This window comes from Ranitomeya variabilis, chromosome 3 (genome assembly GCF_051348905.1).
Source record: "Ranitomeya variabilis isolate aRanVar5 chromosome 3, aRanVar5.hap1, whole genome shotgun sequence".
NCBI lineage: Eukaryota > Metazoa > Chordata > Amphibia > Anura > Dendrobatidae > Ranitomeya > Ranitomeya variabilis.
Genome location: NC_135234.1, coordinates 220,182,784 through 220,194,866, shown reverse-complemented (window position 1 = coordinate 220,194,866; position 12,083 = coordinate 220,182,784). Strand labels below are relative to the sequence as shown.

The 12,083-nt window shown below is 40.5% G+C and overlaps 1 protein-coding gene across 1 annotated transcript in view; it reads left to right on the top strand.

Moving 5' to 3' along the window:
- CD34 (CD34 molecule) overlaps positions 1–12,083 on the top strand; it is a 118,086-nt gene that overhangs the window by 92,201 nt on the left and 13,802 nt on the right. Inside the window, exon 6 of the mRNA XM_077295197.1 lies at positions 2,558–2,604. Coding sequence (XP_077151312.1) covers positions 2,558–2,604 — 47 coding nt within the window. The remainder of the gene's footprint in view (positions 1–2,557; positions 2,605–12,083) is intronic.

Sequence of the window (12,083 nt, the reverse complement as noted above, 5' to 3'; positions counted from 1 at the left end):
TTCCACATATGTTAATTCATAGTTTTGATGCCTTCAGTGTGAATGTACAATTTTCATAGTTATGAAAATACAGAAAAATCTTTAAATCAGAAGGTGTGTCCAAACTTTTGGTCTGTACTGTATATACAATATTTATGTATACCTGCCTCAACATTGGTATTGCAACACCAAGGAAAAGTCATGGATTTATGGACAACACAGATTCAATAGACATGTTAATGATATGCAAATAATAACAAAATGGAAACATTTTTTTTCAAAATATCTCAATTTATTCAATTTAGAGTAGGAGTACAATGTGTAGAAATTCTATTAAAGAGATTATTAATTGTTATTTGAGAAATGTCCGGACATGTTGAAAACAATTGGGCATAGAAATCATCAAGATTCGCTGCTGGCCTCTGTCTCTCCCTTTGCATTTGCCAGCCAATGACTTTCCAGGTGTGCTCAAGGGGAGTCAAGTCTGGAGAAGCTGCAGGGCATGGTAGCACAATTAGGCCACATTCAGTATTTGGTCAGTATTTTACTTCAGTATTTGTAAGCCAAAACCAGGAGTGGGAGATATATACAGAAGTGGTGACGTGTTTCTTTGATACTTTTCGTCTGATTGTTCCTCTCCTGGTTTTGGCTTACAAATACTGAGATAAAATACTGACCAAATAACGAACGTGTGTATGGCGTTAGACCATACATGCTGCTCACATTAGCACCTGCAACATGCCACTTGGCGTTGTGGTGTTGAATACTGGAATAATACAGAGAAATGGCCATAACACTGGTTTCATGACCAAATTAATGTTAAGGTACTTAGAATGAAGACAATAAGGATATGACAACCATTCATTGTTCCTCCCTACACCATGATCCTAGAAGTAGGACAGGTGTTCCCTCATGAAGGCCTCTTCGTTGCATTGCCCACGTACATTTGTGGGGGAACCTCACACCAGTCCTACTCCCTTATTGTGTGTAGTGGCATAGTTTAAGGTATCCACACTTCTGTAGTGCTAATTCTAGGTATTGTTTGGAGTTACAGTGTTTTGGTGTTGGAACCAGTGGTATGGATATTTCTCCAAAGTGTTGCAGGTGTGATTTTTCAATACAACACAAGGCCACATTTTGCTCGAGCTACTGTGCACAGCCTTCATAACCAAAATATTTTACCATGGTCTGCAGTGCTTTTGGATTTATCTCATATTGAAGAAATCTCACATATCACTAATTAGCAATTGCAAAGGGAGCTGCCATTAGCAGGTCTTGATTATTTGAATGCCAAATTGTATGTGTGACGCTAGTCACTTCTCATAGCCAAGCCATGAGTCAGAATGGTCAAGGAGTCCAATTTCAGAAGCCAGGAGAATATGTCATAAACAGAAGGAAGAGACAAAAGCGTGGTCAGGTAACGTTCCTCGGTCAGAATACCAGGGGGATAACAGATCAGAGCAGAAGGGTTTAAACAGTCAGATGGTCAGAACAAAGTCCAAGGTCAGGCAGCAAATAATCAAGCATACAGAACTCAAGGTACATGGAGCACAATCCTCACAAGCTGAATGTACATCTGGCAGAGGTCTGGGAGAAGCAGCTCAGTTAAGTGGCATGGCAATCACCCAGGATAGTCAACACTTGGAGACAGCCAATGCCTCCCAGTCACAGATTGGATAGTGGAGCTGTCAATCAACACACTGACAGCTCAGCATGCCCCTGTACCAGATTGGGTGGTCAAGCTGTCAAAGTACTGACAGCTTCAGCACGTTCCTGGATTGGACAGCCGAGCTGTCAGTAACTGCATCCCAGACACCCTGAGGGGTTGAACCATGACAGTATGCAGCGTGGCAGAACATTCCTCAAACAACTATTAACAACCTCATTGATAGCATGGCAAGGCATGCAAGAGCGTGAATTTCTGCGAGTGGCACTAATACTCAATATTGAATAATTTGAGATATTTTCAAAATGTTGTTTTTCAGTTTTTCATTATTTTCATTACATTAATATGTCTATCAATCCTGTGATTTTCATAATTTCATGACTTTTTTTTCTTCTTTATGATGCAACTTCATAGTTGAGGAGTATATATACAGTACTGTGCAAAAGTTTTAGGCAAAGTAAAAATGCTTCAAAAAATATTTTAATTTCATTTTTTTCTCATAAAAATAAATTAAATGAGTGAACAAATGAGATGTACAAAACAAATACACATTTTGTGTGGCCACCTTTTGCGTTCAAAACATCATTTCTTTTTGGTACACGTGGATATAGTTTTTGAAGGAGCTTGGCAGTGAAGTTATTACAAACATCTTTTAGAACCATATTTAGGTAAACTTGATGTGGTTGGATGGCTTTTGCGCTCTTTGATCAAAAATCACTAACTAAATACTTTACGTTTTTAACGTTGAGGGCAATGACGCAGTTCATGTAATCATTAATTGTAGTGTGCTGACTCACAATGTATGTACACTGTTTTACCAGGGTGCTGATATTGTTATTAAAAATGTCATGTATTCCTTTGTATTGTGCATTCTCACAACATTTTTATAAAATATTATTATTATTCTTTCAGATGCCAAAGACAGGCTTAAAAATGAAACATATACATCTATTAACCAGGTAAATGTATTTGAAAACACATTGTGACACTGTTAACTGACAGAATAACATGTTAGGGCATGTTAGGTTAGGCTATGGGTTGAACTAGATGGACTTAAAGTCTTCCTTCAACCTTAATAATAACTAATATGCCTTAAGTTTCTTTACATGCATAGTGTTGAAAAAAACAATATCAGGCTGATTAGCTGACTAATGTGTATGAGGGGCATCCTGACTTTTCCATGACAGATGATGTGGGGATCAGCAATTTGAATTTATATGACTAGTAATTTAGCCTCTGTGGGTGACGTGTATGGTAGAGATCAGTGGATGGCTTTGCACAACCTCGGTCCACCATCCAAGTTGGTGATTTCTGTCCGTGAACAGGAGCAGTTAGAATTTCCTTACCTTTCAGGTTCTTTTGACTCACTGACCTGGTGTGACGTCATCTGTGGCACTCAAGGTGACGACACGCCAAAACAGCAAATCGTAAGATGAGCCCAAGCCCAAGGATTCCTGAGGGTTAGGAAATTCGGCAGCTCCTGCCCATGACCAGAGAGCACTGTCCTAGACTGTGGACCTAAGGTGCATGAAAAAATTCACTCATCTCTAGTGTATGGCAGTGGCTTATTCTCCTCTCATCATGCATCATGCGTATGCACATGTTTTTTTTCAAGATCCTTCATCTGTACAACAAATATTCATTCAATGCCTGAAAAAGTGCCAAGTTTCTACAAGACCAAGTTTCTTCAAACTAACAGGTCAAGAGAAATAAAAACACTCTTCCCCTCTATAGAAAGAAATGTCTCATTGTTAGGGAATGTTTTTCCATAAGTTATCAAAGTTAAATCTTGGACTTTATCCTAAGAATAACTTCCTTCCTCCTATGTGAATGCAAACACTCACTGAGTGCATGTTTCTGTTCGGTACCCTCAACATCCCAAAAGATATACTGACTTTGACCTTGTCACGCTGCAGGTGTCATGATTTATATTTCTTGCATTCGCCAGTGTCATATGTTGAAAATGCTTAAAGAGTAACTGACCAACATTTTATTTTTTTCCTTAAATCAGTAGTACATGTGATAATGAAGAAAAAAAAAAAAACTTTATAATATATCTTATCACAGAAATCCACTTCTTTCTCCTCCTGGACTGATCTTTCATTCTCAAAATTCTCAGTTCATGGGTAAAATCTGTTTCCAGTGAATAGGCTATCTCATTACTTGAGATAGAAGGTGGCAATTGGTGCTCATAAAGTTCTATTGAGATCTGTAACTGTGGCTTCATAGAACTCCATAGAACTTTATGAACACCAACTCTTATATCTCAGTAATGGGAAAATCTGTCTTCACTGACTGAGAGTAAAAGATCAAACCAGGAGGAGAAAGAAACAAATTTCTCTTGTAAGACATATTTCACATTTAGTTTAATTTCATGTTTACTATTGATTTATGAATTAAAAATTAAAAAGATTGTTGCCCTTTAACTTACTTTAATGATATAAAATGTTATGGTAATTCAAGATTTTACATAGCATTTGTTACCAAAATATAAGACTATAGGTCACGCCTATACTTTATTTTGTGTATAATGTATGTAATTATGTGTGTAATGTATAAGGCCCCCAAATTGTACTTTTCACCCACAGAGACATTGTAAGCCATAGTCACATACAAATACAGTATATCTAGGCCTATGAGCTGACAATTTCTGACAATTTCTGTATGTCATTGATTGTGCATATGTGACTGCAAAGATGAGGTTAGAAAACTGACAAGTGACAAATCTTGTGTCTAAACCTGTAATTGTGATGTTGCGCCTATGAATTTATCATTGTCAATAAGACTACAACAGAAGTCAATGACATGACTTCTAATGGAAGTAGACGAGTAATGCCTTCTTTTACAACTGAAAAAAAAAGATCTTCGAGCTGCACTTAGCAGATTTGTAAGGCAAGAGGTTGTATGAATGTCTAAATATTACAATGAAAATATGATCCATGCTAAAGAAAAATGGGCAACCTTTATGAAAAGCAAATAGTTACCAAGTCTTTGTGCATTGGGCAGTAAGGCACAAAATCAATCATGAGCAACTAAAACAGCTTAATTTATCTATGCACACTACTTCTGTACATAGTATAACATCTTATTCGTATTGAGTTTTTTGGGGACTTTACTATGAGGCATAGTAACTAATTCCTAATAATCACCTTTCACTGCCAGGCTAGCAGTGCTAATACGTCCACATTTTCAATGCTTTATATACAGCTCTGGCAAAAATTAAGAGACCAACACATCAAAACCCTGTCATGGGCAGCCCAATCTCCAGACCTGAACCCCATTGAAAACCTCTGGAATGTAATCAAGAGGATGATGGATAGTCACAAGCCATCAACAAAGAAGAACTGCTTATATTTTTGCTCCAGAAGCAGTGTGAAAGACTGGTGGAAAGCATGCCAAGACGCATGAAAGATGTGATTAAGGCTACTTTCAGACATAGCGCATTTTTGAGCGCTATTTTGCGGGCGCTTTTCAAAAATGCGCAATGTCATTTTCGTCTGCCGGCAAAGTGAATGAGAAATTCACTTTGCCGTTCAGACACACCGCAAAAAAACGCGGCGCTTTTGTCTGCAAACACGCCGGCGTAAAAAGAATTGACATGTCAATTCTTTACGCAGCGGCGTGTCTGCGTATCCCCCTAGGGCCCCATATTAACGTGCACACACAGCGCCTTTGTCCTGGGTGTCGGCGTCTTTGTACGGAGGGGTTGACACCCAGGACCGGACGTGACGTCGGACAGGAAGAGGGAAGCCCCGCCCCCCAGTGAAGCAGCATGGTGTGAGTGTGTGTGTGTGTGTGTGTGTAGCGTGTGTAGCGACGCTGCAGCGATAGAGACAACGATGCCAATCGCTGCAGCGTCGCTGTTTGATCGCTGGAGAGCTGTCACACAGACCGCTCTCCAGCGACCAACGATGCCGAGGCCCCCGGGTAACCAGGGTAAACATCGGGTTGCTAAGCGCAGGGCCGCGCTTAGTAACCCGATGTTTACCCTGGTTACCAGCGTAAAAGTAAAAAAACAAACAGTACATACTCACCTGCGCGTCCCCCAGCCTCTGCTTCCTGACACTGACTGAGCGCCGGCCTTAACAGCACAGCGGTGACGTCACCGCTCTGCTTTCACTTTCAGTTTAGGGCCGGCGCTCAGTCACTTTGATACGTGGCACTTTGATACGTGGCACTGAAATATGTGGCACTGAAATATGTGGCACGTGGCACTTTGATACGTGGCACTTTGATACGTGGCACGTGGCACTTTGATACGTGGCACTGAAATATGTGGCACGTGGCACTTTGATACGTGGCACGTGGCACTTTGATACGTGGCACTGAAATACGTGGCACTGAAATACGTGATACGTGGCACTTAAATACGTGGCACGTGGCACTTAAATACGTGGCACATGGCACTGAAATACGTGGCATGTGGCACTGAAATACGTGGCACTGAAATACGTGGCACTGAAATACGTGAAACGTGGCACTTAAATACGTGGCACGTGGCACTTAAATACGTGGCACGTGGCACTTAAATACGTGGCACGTGGCACTGAAATACGTGGCACTGAAATACGTGGCACTGAAATACGTGGCACTTAAATACGTGGCACGTGACACTTAAATACGTGGCACGTGGCACTGAAATACGTGGCACGTGGCACTGAAATACGTGGCACGTGGCACTGAAATACGTGGCACTGAAATACGTGGCACTTAAATACGTGGCACGTGACACTTAAATACGTGGCACGTGGCACTGAAATACGTGGCACGTGGCACTGAAATACGTGGTACGTGGCACTGAAATACGTGGCACTGAAATACGTGGCACTTAAATACGTGGCACGTGACACTTAAATACGTGGCACTGAAATACGTGGCACGTGGCACTGAAATACGTGGCACTGAAATACGTGGCACTGAAATACGTGGCACTTAAATACGTGGCACTTAAATACGTGGCACTTAAATACGTGGCACTTAAATACGTGGCACTTAAATACGTGGCACTTAAATACGTGGCACTTAAATACGTGGCACTTAAATACGTGGCACTTAAATACGTGGCACTTAAATACGTGGCACTTAAATACGTGGCACTTAGGCTATGTTCACATTTGCGTTGTGCGCCGCATGCGTCCTTTTTTTGATTGATTTTGGACGCAGCAAAAATGCAACTTGCTGCGTCCTCTGCGGCCGGATGCGTGCGCTGCAGTGACGCATGCGGCGCAAAACGCAAGTGCGACGCATGTCCATGCGCCCCCATGTTAAATATAGGGGCGCATGACGCATGCGGCGCCCGACGCTGCGGCGCAGACCGCAAATGTGAACGTAGACTTAAATAGCTGGATAGAGCTGGATCCGCGGGCTGTGATCTGGCCTACGCTCAGCACTCTGCGGAGCGCTGTCATTCAAAACACGTCCACTCATTTTGGTGTTTAGTCCCAAAATGAAGGATGGAAGAAGAAAAGGGTTGGACAAGGAAATGACATCATTTCTTTTTTTTTTCCCCCACTGCAGTTAAAGCTTTATTTGTGTCAAACACAGACAATCTGCAGAGAAAACTGCATAAAAAACCGCACTAAAAACCGCATCAAAAACGCACCAAAAACGCACCTGCGTTTTCTGCCAAGAGCTGCGGTTTTTGTCCTGAAAAAAAAGGATTGAAATCAGGATCGTGTGAACATACCCTCACCGTACAGGGTTACGAGGGGGGGCGTCTGACTGACGCCTGCCCTAGTAACCTGGGGTTAGTGACAGTGGGGTTAGTAAACCCCAGCTGATGTCTGTTCCGCTTGCTGAGGCGTCTTTGGCTCAAGGCCATTGCAGCTGGCAGAATCGACATGATGTTAACTCCAGTGTGTATTGTATTCTGAGTCATAAAGACAGGAAATGACCTCAATGACTCTTTTTTTTTTTCCCCTTTTTTTTTTTTTCAAACAAACTTTATTTTCAGTACACAATGCTGAAAAAAACGCAGCTGCAAAAAACGCAGCAAAAAACGCTGTGTGTGAAAGCAGCTGCGTTTTTTGCCTGCGTAAAAAAACGCAGGTAAAGCAGCAGCAAAATACGCGCGCGTAAAAATACGCAGCAAATATGCTGTGTGTGAAAGTAGCCTAAAAATCATGGTTATTCCACAAAATATTGATTTCTGAACTCTTCCAGAGCTAAAACATTAGTATTGTTGTTTCTAAATGATTATGAACTTATTTTTTTTGCATTATTTGAGATCTCAAAGCACTGGTTTTTTTTTTTCATTTTGACCATTTCGCCTTTTCAGAAAAAAAATACAAAATGTATTGCTTGGAAATTTGGAGACATGTTGTTGGACGTTTATAGAATAAATGAACAATTTACATTTTACTAAAAAAATATACCTAAAAAGAGAAAAATCAGACAAACTGAACATTTTGCAGTGTGCAGTGGTCTCTTAATTTTTGCCAGAGCTGTATTTTAGTGATTTACTTTACAGTGGGGGAAATAAGTATTTGATCTCTTGCTGATTTTGTAAGTTTGTCCACTGACAAAGACATGAACAGTCTATAATTTTAAGGGTAGGGTAATTTTTAACATTGAGAGCTAGAATATCAAAAATAAAATCCAGAAAAGCACATTGTATAAAATATAAAATATTATTCGCATTTTGCAGTTAGAAATAAGTATTTGATCCCTCTGGCGAACAAGACTTAATACTTGGTGGCAAAACCCTTGTTGGCAAGCACAGCAGTCAGACATTTTTTGTAGTTGATGATGAGGTGTGCGCACATGTCAGGAGGAATTTTGGTCCACTCCTCTTTGCAGATCATTTCTAAATCATTAGGATTTTGGGGCTGTCGCTTGGGAACCTGTAATACCACCTGTGGTGCCGCAGGTCTGAGGTAACTATGCTTTTCATTAGTCTCTTATGTTCCTAATGTCTGCTTTAGGTGTTGCTGCTGGATGTCCCTCACCAGCCTAGTGTATTGTTCCTATAATGGACTCGCTATTCACACCGATTAATGTATTATTTAGACATTGGTATTTGTACTAGCACGTGTTTAGCCTCTGATCTGCGGCCCCAGTGTAGTTTTCACTTTTCTAAGTATCCCATCTAGTGTTTGTTATAAAAATCTTTTTTAACATAACAGCCTCATAAAAATAAATAAAGTTGTCACGCTCAGGGTCCGGAGACATGTGGTCAGTCCATGCATTGTAATACAGGTGCTTCTCACAACATTAGAATATCATAAACAAGTTAATTTATTTCAGTTCTTCAATACAAAAAGTGAAGCTCATATTATATAGAGTAATTACAAACAGAGTGATATATTTCAAGTGTTTATTTCTGTTAATGTTGATGATTATGACTTACAGCCAAAGAAAACCCAAAAGTCATTATCTCAGTAAACTAGAATACTTTATAACACGAGCTTGAAAAATGATTTTAAAATCCAAAATGTTGGCCTACTGAAATGTATGTTCAGTAAATGCACTCACTACTTGGTCAGGGCTCCTTTTGCACCAATTACTGCATCAATGCTGCTTGGCATGGAGGTGATCAGCCTGTGGCACTGCTGAGGTGTTATGGAAACCTAGGTTGCTTTAATAGCCTTCAGCTCATCTGCATTGTTGGGTCTGGTGTCTCTCATCTTCCTCTTGGCAATGCACCATAGATTCTCTACGGGGTTAATGTTATGGTCTGGTGATTAAGGAGCGACATGCGACTAGCTCTGGGCAGGTGGTAACTATACCGACCGCAGTTCCTAATCTTAACACAGACACTAGCAGTAGCCGTGGGATGTTCCTGTCACTCCCTGGACACCTCGTCACAGCCGGAGATCTAGCTACCCCTAAAGGTAGAAGCAGGAAAGCTATCTTGCCTCAGAGAAAATCCCCAAAGGATAGGACAGCCCCCCACAAATAATGACTGTGAGAGGAGAAGGAAATGACATACGTAGTATGAAACAAGATTTAGCAAAGGAGGCCACTACTAGCTAGAAAGAATTAGTACAGGACCATAGTTACCATAGTGACCATAGTTATTAAGGTTGAAGGAAGACTGTAAGTCCATCTAGTTCAACCCATAGCCTAACCTAACATGCCCTAACATGTTAGGTTACAGAACAGGACAGAACACTGTGCGGTCAGTAATAAAAAAGTCCACCGCAGAGAAATGCAAAAATCTCCACACCTGACTAAAGGTGTGGAGGGCAAACTCTGCTGCCCAGAGCTTCCAGCTTAGCTGACTAGATACATACTGATAAGCTGGACAAATGAGCAAAACATAGAAAGTGCTAAACAACAAAGTCCACAACAAGTGAACTGCAAAAAGACAAGCAAGGACTTAGCTTTGCTGAAATGGTCAGAGTGACAGGGAAATCCTCAGAGAGCCATGACTCCAAGCTCAACAATTGACAACTGGCATTGAATTAGGGAAAAGGCCAGACTAATATAGCAGAGCCAGAAAGAAGATCAGTGAAAACAGCTGCTGATGCTAAATCCAAGCAGCCATACCACTCAAAACCACAGGAGGGAGCCCAAGAGCAGAACTCACAAAAATACTATTTATAACCACCAGAGGGAGCCCAAGAGCGGAATTCACAACAGGTTAAGGTCAGGCAAGTTTGCTGGCCAACCAAGCACAGTGATACTGTTGTTTTTAAACCAGATATTGGTACTTTTGGCAGTGAGGATAGGTGCCAAGTCCTCCTGGAGAATGAAGTTTCCATCTCCAAAAAGCTTGTTGGCAGAGGGAAGCATGAAGTGCTCTAAAATTTCCTGGTAGACAGCTGTGCTGACTTTGGTCTTGATAAAACACAGTGGACCTACACCAGGAGATGACATCAGGCAGCTTGGATTGTGTGCCTCTCCATTCTTCCTCCAGACTCTGGGATCTTAATTTCCAAATGAAATGCAAAATTTACTTTAATCTGAAAACAACACCTTGGACCACTGAGCAACAGTCCAGTTCTTTTTCTCCTTGGCCAAGAAAAGACGCTTCTGGTGTTGTCTATTGGTCATGAGTGGCTTGACACAAGGAATACAACACTTGTAACCCATGTCCTGGATTCATCTATGTGTGGTGGCTCTTGAAGCAATGACTCCAGCATTGCTTGTGCACCTTTTTCTACCACACTTTTTCCTTCCACTCAACTATCCATTAATATGCTTGAAAACAGCACTCTGTAAACAGTCAGCTTCTTTACTAATGACCTTTTGTGGCTTACCCTCTTTGTGGAGTGTGTCAATGACTGGCTTCTGGACATCTATCAAGTCAGCAGTCTTCCCCATGATTGTGGAGCCTACTGAAACAGATTAAGGGACCTTTTTAAACACTTAGGAAGCCTATACAGGTGTTTTTTGGTAATTATTCTAATTTACTGAGATAATGACTTTTGGGGTTTCATTGGCTGTAGGTCATAATCATCAACATTAACAGAAATAAACACTTGAAATAGATCACTCTGCTTGTAATGATTCTATATAATATATGAATTTCACTTTTTGTATTGAAAAACTGAAATAAATTAACTTTTTGATGATATTCTAATTTTGTGAGAAGCATTTATATAACATCCTGCCTGCAGACTTTATACCATTTTAAACATGGCAGGTTCTCTTTAAGGACAACTCAATGGGGGAAAAGGCTCTTGTTAACATAAATTCATGCATACTAACAAGAATAAAGCTGAGGTTATCAATGTACCTTTAACATCGGACAGAAAGTACAGAATACCAAATATGTCAGCAGAGTACTTTCATAGATCCGTTCTGCATACGCAGTTCATTTTAGTGCACAGTGTGACTAGTTTTATAACCTTTAAATTTGATGGATCCACCCAACATCTTTGGATTCAGTGCAAAGAGCAAATTAATCCAACAACCTAGACAAATAGAACAATGCTGTACAGGATTCACAGTAATAAAAAAAATGGTAACATTGAGCTCATGAAAATCTGTTAGCAATTTGCACTGGCTGCAAGCTAAGAACTTCATGTTTTCGTAACTTATTAATTTGGGTGGATTTTGTTATCATATATACTTTACTATATTCTTTTCTTTTAATTTCACACAGAATTCAGGACATCCCATTGACATTTCTGTAAACTAAGAGTTCACTTAGGGATTATTCAATTCTATGTGTAGATGTTTCTGATCTTGATGCGATGGACATCAGTGCAGACATTTAGCCCTATAATTTATACAAGGGGTAGTAGGAGAAAATAAACTCTACAATTAATTATGCAATTCCTACAGAGTACAGTAATACCAATGTGGGGTAGGAAAATACTCTCTGGGCCTACGGCACAGCTCGGAAGGGTAGGAGCCTCATTTGACTTTTCAAATGCAGATTTTGCTTCTATATATTGTGTGTACCATTTGCAGTGCCCCTGAGGTGCTGGGAAAGCATAAAACGCCAACAAGAAACTCCCATTTTGAAAACTACACCCCTCATGAAATT